This window comes from Oncorhynchus gorbuscha, linkage group LG19 (genome assembly GCF_021184085.1).
Source record: "Oncorhynchus gorbuscha isolate QuinsamMale2020 ecotype Even-year linkage group LG19, OgorEven_v1.0, whole genome shotgun sequence".
In the NCBI taxonomy this organism is placed as follows: Eukaryota; Metazoa; Chordata; class Actinopteri; order Salmoniformes; family Salmonidae; genus Oncorhynchus; species Oncorhynchus gorbuscha.
The window spans coordinates 6,768,539-6,781,687 of record NC_060191.1 but is presented as its reverse complement, the minus strand read 5'-3'; the positions used below and the strand labels follow the sequence as shown (position 1 = coordinate 6,781,687).

General features: G+C 44.8%; 1 protein-coding gene across 5 annotated transcripts in view; it reads left to right on the top strand.

The window, feature by feature from the left end:
• Positions 1-12,846, top strand: part of fam131bb (family with sequence similarity 131 member Bb) — a 41,836-nt gene extending 28,990 nt beyond the window's left edge. The window contains exons 3-9 of one of the 5 annotated variants that reach the window (XM_046316280.1): positions 1,611-1,646; positions 2,039-2,144; positions 3,333-3,557; positions 3,927-4,067; positions 9,258-9,571; positions 9,961-10,230; positions 12,375-12,846. In XM_046316280.1, coding sequence (XP_046172236.1) covers positions 1,611-1,646; positions 2,039-2,144; positions 3,333-3,557; positions 3,927-4,067; positions 9,258-9,571; positions 9,961-10,230; positions 12,375-12,617 — 1,335 coding nt within the window. In that variant the 3' untranslated portion in view covers positions 12,618-12,846. Of the gene's footprint in view, positions 1-1,274; positions 1,647-2,038; positions 2,145-3,332; positions 3,558-3,926; positions 4,068-9,257; positions 9,572-9,960; positions 10,231-12,374 lie in introns of those variants that run through there. The other 4 variants (XM_046316279.1, XM_046316278.1, XM_046316282.1 and 1 more) reach the window with 4 other exon arrangements.
• Positions 12,847-13,149: the final 303 nt, after the last annotated feature.

Here is a 13,149-nt window from a genome sequence, read left to right as displayed (position 1 = left end):
TTCTGGTCTTTGTCTCCTCTCTTCTGTCTTTCTGGTCTTTTTCTCCTCTGTCTTTCTGGTCTTTGTCTCTTCTCCTCTGTCTTTCTGGTCTTTGTCTCCTCTCCCCTGTCTTTCTGGTCGTTGTCTCCTCTCCTCTGTCTTTCTGGTCTTTGTCTCCTCTCCTCTGTCTTTCTGGTCTTTGACTCTTCTCCTCTGTCTTTCTGGTCTTTGACTCTTCTCCTCTGTCTTTCTGGTCTTTGACTCTTCTCCTCTGTCTTTCTGGTCTTTGTCTCCTCTCCCCTGTCTTTCTGGTCGTTGTCTCCTCTCCTCTGTCTTTCTGGTCTTTGTCTCCTCTCCTCTGTCTTTCTGGTCTTTGACTCTTCTCCTCTGTCTTTCTGGTCTTTGACTCTTCTCCTCTGTCTTTCTGGTCTTTGACTCTTCTCCTCTGTCTTTCTGGTCTTTGACTCTTCTCCTCTGTCTTTCTGGTCTTTGACTCTTCTCCTCTGTCTTTCTGGTCTTTGACTCTTCTCCTCTCTCTTTCTGGTCTTTGACTCTTCTCCTCTGTCTTTCTGGTCTTTGACTCTTCTCCTCTGTCTTTCTGGTCTTTGACTCTTCTCCTCTGTCTTTCTGGTCTTTATCTCCTCTCCTCTGTCTTTCTGGTCTTTGACTCGTCTCCTCTCTCTTTCTGGTCTTTGACTCTTCTCCTCTGTCTTTCTGGTCTTTGACTCTTCTCCTGTGTCTTTCTGGTCTTTGACTCTTCTCCTCTCTCTTTCTGGTCTTTGACTCTTCTCCTCTGTCTTTCTGGTCTTTGACTCTTCTCCTCTGTCTTTCTGGTCTTTGACTCTTCTCCTCTGTCTTTCTGGTCTTTGACTCTTCTCCTCTGTCTTTCTGGTCTTTGACTCTTCTCCTCTGTCTTTCTGGTCTTTGACTCTTCTCCTCTATCTTTCTGGTCTTTATCTCCTCTCCTCCTCTATCTTTCTGGTCTTTGTCTCCTCTCCTCTGTCTTTCTGGTCTTTGTCTCCTCTCCTCCTCTGTCTTTCTGGTCTTTGTCTCCTCTCCTCCTCTGTCTTTCTGGTCTTTGTCTCCTCTCTTCCTCTGTCTTTCTGGTCTTTGTCTCCTCTCCTCCTCTATCTTTCTGGTCTTTGTCTCCTCTCTTCTGTCTTTCTGGTCTTTTTCTCCTCTGTCTTTCTGGTCTTTGTCTCTTCTCCTCTGTCTTTCTGGTCTTTGTCTCCTCTCCCCTGTCTTTCTGGTCGTTGTCTCCTCTCCTCTGTCTTTCTGGTCTTTGTCTCCTCTCCTCTGTCTTTCTGGTCTTTGACTCTTCTCCTCTGTCTTTCTGGTCTTTGACTCTTCTCCTCTCTGTTTCTGGTCTTTGACTCTTCTCCTCTAAAACCCTATATGTGTCTCTCGGCATTCTTCTCCCTCTTTCCCTCTCCTATCCTTCTTTCTATTTCTGCATGTTGGTTATACTACTCTACCCCTGTCACTATCACTACTCTCGTCCTCCTCTTTGTCTCCTCCCATTTCTTCCATGCATGTGTACGTCTTTCTCTCCTTCTCTCTTGTTCCCACTCTCTTCCTCTCTCCTGCTCCTTCTTTCCCCATCCCTCTCTCCTCCTATTTTTCTCCTTCAGCATGGATGTTCAGACTTTTCATGGGAAGGAATCAATGTAAGTGTTGTGACATCATTCCTTCATCTACCTTTATTTCTCTATCTTATGTTTCTCTATTTGTTTTGATTTACTTGATTTAACTCACCTTAGGTAACCTACTACTTCGTCCCCTCACTCCCCCTCCCATCTAACTCTCTCTATACCGTATCGTTAACTCTCGCAACACTTCCCATAATGCACTTCAGAACTGTCAAGCAGGAAGTTGTTCGAACAACGAACTTGGGAAATGTTTTTTTTGTTGTCAAATGATGACATTGTTTCTTTTTGACGCTGTATTAACCCAATATCTACCTAACTTCTCCTCTCACCTACCCTCTGAACTCTATGTGCTTCTCTGGCACACATCTCTTCCTCCATCTCTCTGCCATCTTCTTCCCTCGCTCCTCTAGCTGTCTATGGAAGACACCACGTCCATCCTGCCTCGTCTGAAGAGGAACAACTCCAATAACTATGGGATCGGTGCTCTGGCTAAGTCCTCACTGACAGGTGTGTCAGGTGTGTGTCTGTCCTGTAACTGGTAAACTGACCCCATGTCAGCTCCCGCCTGGACAGGCGCTGGAGCCAACATGGCCCCAGAGTGGGTTCCCCTGATTCACTTCCTCTCACCATAATGATAATACTCGTCAATGGCTGACCCCCCAGTCATTGGTGGAATAGCACTTAAACCTAACGAAAACCCTATAAAAAAATACACTACCCATAGTACATTGTTATGTGGCTTGTTGAGTTAACAAGAGGTGAGTGGGAGGTGTAGTTGTTTGTCTGTTAAGTGGTTGTTAAGCAGCGTTGAACTACTCTAGTGTCTGTGTGATGTGTCTACTGTCTCTGAGTGTAGTCTGAGTTTGTGTCTGTGTGTTACAGTGTGTATAACTGTGTAATGTGCATTGTGCATTGTGCACTGCGCAGTGTGGTGCAGTTGTTATGTGCAGTGAAGTGTATTGGAATGTAGTGAACTGCTAACTCATCATATATTGACTTGGACACATTAATTACTGAGCAAAGCCATAATGTAACCAGCAGACAGAATACAGACCGTCATGGCGGAACATGATTTCTAAAGTAGAGTGTCTTCCGCAGTGCACTGTATGCATCAGCTGAGGATGTCTTAACAGACACTGCAGGGGGAGTGGGGTTTCTGCTTAGCCAGCGCAGGCAGCTTAGCAGAGGTGTGAAAGCTATCATGTCAACAAGCCAACCTCTCATTACTGACACCCCTCTGGCCATCTCACCCCAATTAACCTCCTCTGTCCCATGATGCACTTCTCCCAGAGTAGACATATCCATTTGCTCCTCCCTGTGCCCCATCATCCTCCTCGGTACCACGCGTCATCTCATCTACATTATAAGCATCTCCTCCCTATTCATTTAGCCATGAATCTAAAACATGTTCATTAAGCCGCTCATTTAACCACCCATCCAGAGGCCCTTATCAGCACCAGCTAAATACTGACAGGATCAGACAGACCTAAATGTGGAATAATAACATAATATCTCATCTGTTTCCTTCCCCCCTCTCTCTCCAATCTGATGCCTGTCTCCTAACTCCCCCAAACTCCACATTCACCCCTTCTGTAAACCCCTTAATATCCCTCCAACCCTCCCTTTATCCACTGTCACCCTTCTAACCCTCCCCAATACCCACATCAATCCCTACATCCCTCTTCACTTCTCCTCCCTCCCCAGGTGTGAATCGCTCCATGAAGGACAAGGTGACCAAGCCTACATCCATGGCCCAAGGCCGGATGGCACACATGATCGAGTGGCAGAACTGGGACATGTCTGTGGTGGGCCCGGGGGGCGTGTCCGTCCCACGCAAGTCCACGGCAGAGCAGGAGATGGAGAGACGGTTGGAGAGTGACGCCTACAGCGACCTCAGCGATGGGGAGAAAGAGGCTCGCTTTGCCGCAGGTCAGAGGGGGAGGGGAATTTGTCACTGTGGGGGAGACAGAAGCAATAGGAGTTGTTGATGCTGATTTATACCCCCAGGGTGGTGTTCAGAGGAAACCCTCACAAAATGAAGCCTTTGGGAAAAAGGGTTCTCATCTGTTGAACGCCACATCATAACCAGACTGTTTATAGGTCAGCTAATCAGCATGGCATAACACCAGCTAAATATGTCGATATTGGCCTAGGCAGAGCATAACCATAGATAGTAAATAGACTACATATTAAATCTTTATTTAAATTAGCCATAGATATTAAATCATTAAGGCGCTGAGGGAATGCAGCAGCCAACTGAGCTGTTACAATGACCCTGACTTACCCTCTGCACTCCAGGTATCCTGCAGCAGTTTGCCATCTCCCAGGCAACGCTCATGGCCTGGACCTCCATGGATGGAGAGAGCCTGAGGTCAGGGTCCAACCAGGGCAGTGTGGCCCACCTCAGCGAGGTTAACCAGGAGAGCATCACCAGCCGAGGTAAGGGACTACAAATATGGCCTCTAAACCAGCATGTATCAGCCGAGATAAGGGACTACAAATATGACCTCTAAACAACTATATGTCAGTTGAGGTAAAGGACTATAAATATGGGCTCTAAACAACCATATGTCAGTTGAGGTAAAGGACTATAAATATGGGCTCTAAACAACCATATGTCAGTTGAGGTAAAGGACTATAAATATGGCCTCTAAACAACCATATGTCAGTTGAGGTAAAGGACTATAAATATGGCCTCTAAACAACCATATGTCAGTTGAGGTAAAGGACTATAAATATGGCCTCTAAACAACCATATGTCAGTTGAGGTAAAGGACTATAAATATGGCCTCTAAACAACCATATGTCAGTTGAGGTAAAGGACTATAAATATGGCCTCTAAACCAGCATGTCAGTCGAGGTAAAGGACTATAAATATGCTTGACAAACTTCAGTAGCACCAATCAACTAGGGCAACCAAGTTTAATAAGGGATAGTTTAAGGAGCTAAATAGGATCCTGCACTGCGGAACCTTGTCTACAATGTGCAGACACACACGTTTATGCACAGGCTTGAGATCAGGCAAAGCTGGAGTGTAGTGTGTGGGCTACATTATGCGTCATTTTGCTCAGTAACGAAGGCATCTTATTCCGTCTCAGCCTGGAGGGTTAACTCCGTGCTAATTTCATATTCGCAAACACAGCCTGGGGGAATGCAAGGGATTTCAACTGTATAAATAGTCCACTTGGTCATTATTATTCCACATTGCTGTGCTGTCCATTACAGTGCTCCTGTATTTCTTCTCATGCAAAGAGGCGTTCAGACATGGAGACATGTTGAAATCATAATGTTTTTTTCTCCCTGTGGTTTGTTATTGAGAAATAACAAATGGCCTTGAGGCTGTGTGATGATCATTGGTTGTATTACAACTTCAGGCCAGTTATTTAATGTAATTATATTACCTGAAGTAAAATCACCATTGAATGTTCTTATTAAAAGGCTGTCTCTGGATGTATTTTGACAGTTTTGAGTCATCATTAAAGTGATGTCATGTGAGGTTGCCGGCATGATGCTTGCTAACTCTTAGTACCGCCATATCAACTCAGCACACCATGAGGCTCTTTTGTCAGATTATGTAAACTCAGCAAAAAAAGAAACGTCCTCTCACTGTCAACTGCGTTTATTTTCAGCAAACTTAACGTATATTTGTATGAACAAATTCAACAACCAACACATAAACTGAACAAGTTTCACAGACATGTGACTAACAGAAATGGAATAATGTGTCCCTGAACAAAGGGGGGTCAAAATCCAAAGTAACAGTGAGTATCTGGGGTGGCCACCAGCTGCATTAAGTATTGCACTGCATCTCCTCCTCATGGACTGCATCAGATTTGTCAGTTCTTGTTGTGAGATGTTACCCCACTCTTCCACCAAGGCACCTGCAAGTTCCCAGACATTTCTGGGGGGGAATGGCCCTAGCCCTCACCCTCCAATCCAACAGGTCCCAGACGTGTTCAAGGGGATTGAGATCAATCAAATCAAATCAAATGTATTTATATAGCCCTTCGTACATCAGCTGATATCTCAAAGTGCTGTACAGAAACCCAGCCTAAAACCCCAAACAGCAAGCATTGGAGGTGGAGTGGAGATTATAACAGAACATGGCCAAGATGTTCAAATGTTCATAAATGACCAGCATGGTCAAAATAATAGGTCTGGGACAGGTAGCACGTCCGGTGAACAGGTCAGGATTCCATAGCCGCAGGCAGAACAGTTGAAAGTGGAGCAGCAGCACGGCCAGGTGGACTGGGGACAGCAAGGAGTCATCATGCCAGGTAGTTCTGAGGCATGGTCCTAGAGCTCAGGTCCTCCGAGAGAGAGAAAGAAAGAGAGAATTGGAGAGAGCATACTTAAATTCACACAGGACACCGGATAAGACAGGAGAAGTACTCCAGATATAACAAACTGACCCTAGCCCCCCGACACATAAACTACTGCAGCATAAATACTGGAGGCTGAGACAGGAGGGGTCAGGAGACACTGTGGCCCCATCCGATGATACCCCCGGACAGGGCCAAACAGGAAGGATATAACCCCACCCACTTTGCCAAAGCACAGCCCCCACAACACTAGAGGGATATCTTCAACCACCAACTTACCATCCTGAGACAAGGCCGAGTATAGCCCACAAAGATCTCTGCCACGGCACAACCCAAGGGGGGGCGCCAACCCAGAAAGGAAGATCACATCAATGACTCAACCCACTCAAGTGACGCACCCCTCCTAGGGACAGCATGAAAGAGCACCAGTAAGCCAGTGACTCAGCCCCTGTAATAGGGTTAGAGGCAGAGAATCCCAGTGGAAAGAGGGGAACCGGCCAGGCAGAGACAGCAAGGGCTGTTCGTTGCTCCAGAGCCTTTCCGTTCACCTTCCCACTCCTGGGCCAGACTACACTCAATCATATGACCCACTGAAGAGATGAGTCTTCAGTAAAGACTTAAAGGTTGAGACCGAGTTTGCGTCGCTCACATGGGTAGGCAGACCATTCCATAAAAATGGAGCTCTATAGGAGAAAGCCCTGTCTCCAGCTGTTTGCTTAGAAATTCTAGGGACAATTAGGCCTGCGTCTTGTGATCGTAGCGTACGTGTAGGTATGTACGATAGGACCAAATCAGAGAGATAGGTAGGAGCAAGCCCATGTAATGCTTTGTAGGTTAGCAGTAAAACCTTAATTAGCCCTTGCCTTGACAGGAAGCCAGTGTAGGGAGTAATATGATCACATTTTTTGGTTCTAGTCAGGATTCTAGCAGCCGTATTTAGCACTAACTGAAGTTTATTTAGTGCTTTATCCAGGTAGCCAGAAAGTAGAGCATTGCAGTAGTCTAACGTAGAAGTAAAAAAAGCATGGATTAATTTTTCTGCATCATTTTTGGACAGAAAGTTTCTGATTTTTGCAATGTTACGTAGATGGAAAAAATCTGTCCTTGAAACAGTCTTGATATGTTCGTCAAAAGAGAGATCAGGGTCCAGAGTAACGCCGAGGTCCTTCACAGTTTTATTTGAGACGACTGTACAACCATTAAGATTAATTGTCAGATTCAACAGAAGATCTCTCTTTGTTTCTTGGGACCTAGAACAAGCATCTCTGTTTTGTCCGAGTTTTAAAGTAGAAAGTTGGCAGCCATCCACTTCCTTATGTCTGAAACACAGGCTTCTAGCGAGGGCAATTTTGGGGCTTCACTATGTTTCATTGAAATGTACAGCTGTGTGTCATTCACATAGCAGTGAAAGTTAACATTATGTTTTCGAATGACATCCCCAAGAGGTAAAATATATAGTGAAAACAAAAGTCCTAAAACGGAACCTTTAGGAACACCGAAATGTACAGTTGATTTGTCAGAGGACAAACCATTCACAGAGACAAACTGATATCTTTCTGACAGATAAGATCTAAACCAGGCCAGATCCGGGCTCTTCGCTGGCCATGGCAGAACACTGACATTCTTGTCTTGCAGGAAATCACTCACAGAACGAGCAGTATGGCTAGTGGCATTGTCATGCTGGAGGGTCATGTCAGGATGAGCCTGCAGGAAGGGTACCACATGAGGGAGGAGGATGTCTGTAAATGCACAGTGTTTAGATTGCCTGCAATGACAACAAGCTCAGTCTGATGATGCTGTGAAACACTGCCCCAGACCATGACGGACCCTCCACCTCCAAATCGGTCCAGCTCCAGAGTATAGGGCTCAGTGTAATGCTCATTCCTTCAACAATAAGCGTGAATCCGACATCACCCCTGGTGAGACAAAACCTCGACTCGTCAGTGAAGAGCACTTTTTGTCTGGTCCAGCGACGGTGGGTTTGACCCATAGGTGACGTTGTTGCCAGTGATGCCTACAAGCCCTCAGTCCAGCCTCTCTCAGCCTATTGCAGACAGTCTGAGCACTGATGGAGGGATTGTGCATTCCTGGTGTAACTCTGGCAGTTGTTGTTTCCATCCTGTAACTGTCTCTCAGGTGTGATGTTTGGATGTAACAATCCTGTCCAGGTGTTGTTACACGTGGTCTGCCACTGCGAGGATGATTAGCTGTCCATTCTGTCTCCCTGTAGTGCTGTCTTAGGCATCTCACAGTACGGATATTGCAATTTTTTTCCCTGGCCACATCTGCAGTCCTTATGCCTCTTTGCAGCATGTCTAAGGCACATTCACGCAGATGAGCACGGACCCTGGGCATCTTTCTTTTGGTGTTTTTCAGAGTCAGTAGAAAGGCCTCTTTACTGTCCTAAGTTGGTCATTAACTGTGACGATAACTGTGACCCTGCATACCGTCTGTAAGCTGTTAGTGTCTTAACGACCGTTCCACATGTGCATGTTCATTAATTGTTCATGGTTCATTAAACAAGCATGGGAAACAGTGTTTAAACCCTTTACAATGAAGATCTGTGAAGTTATTTGGATTTTTACTAATTATCTTTGAAAGACAGGTTCCTGAAAAATTGATGTTTCTTTTTTTGCTGAGTTTATATACACCATTCCTCTATCAGAAACTTGTTTGGCCAATGTCCCGAAGACATTTCTGTGAATAAGTGTGATTTACCCCATCCTTTTGTGTTTGACCACCTTTTTGTACATAACAGCATTGGCAACACATAAACTGATATATTCTTCCATTTATTTTCCTCCTTCACACAAAATGGCTACCATACTTCAAAAGTTTTAATGTTGTTATCAGTCAGTGGGGGATATTAGTCGCCTTGTTCATCCGTAACAAAACCAGATTGGAATATGAGATGGCAAAAACTACCATGACTTTCCCTTATTCATATCAGCCGTGCTATTGACTGAATTATATGTCATTTTAATGCAGCGCAGACAGACTCCCCAATGGCTATACAGAGTCATAGTGCTGATGTATTGGACTACTCGGTGTAGCTACACTTGGGGTCTGTCTGGGGATGGTTCAAGTAGTCATTTTCTCAAGGATATATTTGGGTATGAGAGAGTTGGGGTGTCCCCCAGGGATATCACACGATTCCTCTTCAGGTTTCCTCTTTCGGGAAAAGGCTGATGTCAGCATTGTAGATTTATTTGCCGTTTGATGTCCATGAGGTCCAATGTAGTGCATCCGTCAAGGACAATCTACCACTTATCCCGCTTCTATTTTCTCGTTCTTTTCATCCTCTCAGACCAGATATTGCACCACTCCTCTGCGGACATGTGGCCCAACACCTATGTCGCCCAGGGCCTCTACTGCCTCTCCTCCTCTGACGCCTGGGAGCCAATCAGCAACGAGCCCTCCGGAGTGGCCTCTCCCGCTGCTGGCTCCTACGTGATGCAGCAGGGCGGGACTTCCTGTGATGGGTATGATGGGAACGCGTTGCAGCAGCAGCAGCAGCAGCAGCAGTTCAACCTACAGCAGCAGAGTCAGCTCCAGCAGCTGCAGCAGCTACAACAGATACAGCACTACCAGCAACAGCAGCTCCTGTATCAGCAACAACAGGTGAGGGAAAATCAACAGTCTAATATGAGAGGGAAGTAATAACAATCTATTTCCATGGATAGACCATATTCATTCATGGCGTAGTCTGGTGGCTGACGTGGGTTTTTCTCTTTTTTCTCTGGGGTATTTTGAACGAGACAAGAATACTGATCAATACATTATTCATCAATACATTATTGTAACTCCCTTCTTAGACAACAAAATTACCCTGTCCCTTTCAATCCAACATTACGCTTAAAGGAAGAAACATCCCTTATCCACAGATTTAGGATCATATTTCCAGATTCTTTACCATTAGGGGGATAAACAAATATCTTATCCTGTATCAGTGGTGAAGGGGAACCTCTACCTACCTAAGTCTCCTCATTGTCTCGTCCTTCTCTCAACAGTCTCTGGAGCAAAGGCTGCACAGCGCCAACCACTCGTTGCAAGCCACGCCCAACAGCACCATCCACAGCCTGGCCCCTGCTACCCACGCCCCATTGGTGGACCTGTGGGGGGCGGGTCAGACAGAGTCCTATCAAGCGGATATTGGAGGGTACAACATAGGCGTGGCAGCGGTGGTGGAGGCGGCTTTGAATGTTCCGTCTGGGGATGAGGGGGCGGGGACAGACCATTCCCATCTGCTGGAGCAGCAGGAGGAGGAAGATGAACTGAAGGTGAGGTCATATCAGGTCACAGGGTCATCATGGCCCAGTTTTTCAAAAGTTATCTATCTGGATTTCGTCTATCGGATAGGATTAAATGCATAGAAATAAAATGAATAGAACGGGAGTCCTCATTCAAGACAATGATTGATACATTCTATTTATTATATTTCTATGCATTTAATCCAGAGAGATTTCTTTTTTTAAATGGGCGCTGAGGTCATATCAGTGCAGATAGGTACATCCTTGATGCTTTATAAAAATAAAAATAAACTATTTTCTACATTGTAGAATAATAGTGAGAGCATCAAAATTATGAAATAACACATGGAATCATGTAGTTACCAAAAAGTGTTGAACAAATCAAAATATATTTTATATTTCAGATTCTTCAACGTAGCCACCCTTTGCCTTGATGACAGCTTTGCACACTCTTGTCATTCTCTCAATCAGCTTCATGAGGAAGTCACCTGGAATGCATTTCAATTAACAGGTGTGCCTTGTTGAAAGTTAATTTGTGGGAATTCTTTCCTTCTTAATGCGTTTGAGCCAGTTGTGTTGTGATAAGGTAGGGTGGGTATACAGAAGATAGCCCTATTTGGTAAATGACCAAGTCCTGCCGAGGCGGCAGGGTAGCCTAGTGGTTAGAGCGTTGGACTAGTAACTGGAAGGTTGCAAGTTCAAATCCCTGAGCTGGCAAGGTACTAATCTGTCATTCTGCCCCTGAACATTGTTCCTAGGCCGTCATTGAAAATAAGAATTCTTAACTTGACTTGCCTAGTTGCCTAGTTAAATAAAGGTAAAATAAAAAATATATATTATGGCAAGAACAGCTCAAATAAGCAAAAAGAAACAACCTTCCATCTTTCCATGAAGGTCAGTCAATCTGTAAAATTTCAAGATCTTTGAAAGTTTCTTCAATTGCAGTCGCAAAAACCAACAAGTGCTATGATGAAACTGGCTCTGATGAGGACCGCCACAGGAAAGGAAGACCCAGAGTTACCTCTGCTGCAGAGGATAAGGTCATTCTGTGCTTCTACACCTGCATTGCTTGCTGTTTGGGGTTTTAGGCTGGGTTTCTGTACAGCACTATGAGATATCAGCTGATGTACGAAGGGCTATATAAATACATTTGATGATGATTTGATGATGATGATGATTAGAGTTACCAGCATCAGAAATTGCAGCCCAAATAAATGCTTCACAGAGTTCAAGTAACAGACAACATCTCACCATCAACTGAGTAGACTGCGTGAATCAGGCCTTCAGTAGAAACACTAGTAAAGGACAGCAATAAGAAGAAGAGACTTACTTGGGCCAAGAAACATGAGCGATGGAAATTAGACCGGTGGAAATCTGTCCTTTGGTCTGATGAGTCCAAATTTGAGATTTTTGGTTCCAACCAAAACCGTCTTTGTGAGACGCAGAGTAGTTGAACAGATGATCTCTGCATGTGCGGTTCCCACCATGAAGCATGGAGGAGGAGGTGTGATGGTGTGCTTTGCTGGTGACACTGTCAGTGATTTACTTGTAATTCAAGGCACACTTAACCAGCATGGCTACCACAGCATTCTGCAGCGATACACCACCCCATCTGGTTTGCGTTTAGTGGGATTATCATTTGTTTTTCAACAGGACAATGACCCAACACACCTACAGGCTGTGTAAATGCTATTTAATTTAAGGAGAGTGATGGAGTACTTTACCAGATGACCTGACCTCCACAATCACCAGACCTCAACCCAGTTGAGATGGTTTGGGATGAGTTGGAGAGCAGAGTGAAGGAAAAGCAGCCAACAAGTACTCAGCATACGTGGCAGCTCCGTCAAGTCAGTTCGAAAAGCATTCCAGGTGAAGCTGGTTGAGAGAATGTCAAGAGTATGCAAAGCTGTCATACTACATGATTCCATATGTTATTTCGTAGTTTTAATGTCTTCACTATTATTCTACAATGTAGAAAATAGTGAAAATTAAAAAAAACCTTGAATGAGTAGGTGTGTCAACTTTTGACTGGTACTGTACAACAGGGAGACATTTCCATCTGAACTCATGAATAACCCCTTGCTTTCTCCTCTCCGCGGTCAGAGAATCATGTGGTATCTGTTATATTCTAAACATTTCTATCTGACCAAGCCCCTGCTCTGTCCTCTGAACAGGACGAGGAGGTGACACTTTGCATGGAGCCGGAGTCTGCCACTCTAACACAGAGAGATGAAGCCATCACCTCCGGGGGCAGTAGTCCTGGGCAACGTAGTCCGGGGCGCAGTAGTCCGGGGCAACCACCAGCACAGCAAATCACAGAGCGGAAGGTCTCTGATGTCAGCTGTGGAGCCATCCAGATGCTGGAGGAGAAGGAAGAGAAGCAGGGGTCCACTGTTGCTGCCATGGCAACCAACTGATTGACAGACTGACCCTCGGCGTCAGGAATGACTGAGCCTAATAATTAAATATTTATCAATAAATATGTTCCTTTTCAGGTATCAAACACATTTTTGATGGGATATAAACTCTTGTGACCACTGAAGAGCAGAGGAGGAAGATTTGGAAACAGAGTCACGCAGTGACAACAGCTGGTCCAATGGACAACTTTTTTTTGGAAGCCTTACATTCCCAGAGAGAAGGAGGAGGGAGGGATGAATAGAGGGAGGGAGAAAAGACTGAGCGAGAAAAAGGAGGTATGAGGGGATGATAAAAAGAAGAGGAGCAGCTGAGATTGAGACATTTGTATCAGGAAGAGGAAACGGAGGAGGAGGGAATTGTAACATGCATGCTTTTTAAACAAACGACTTTATCCAGTCCAGCGTCAAATATGATAATGATCATTAAATCTATAGTAATAAAACGTTATCATGACAACAATGATTTTCTAACAAAGAAAACAATCATGACAACACAAAAATCTATTTATAAGTGAATGATAAAATAATATAT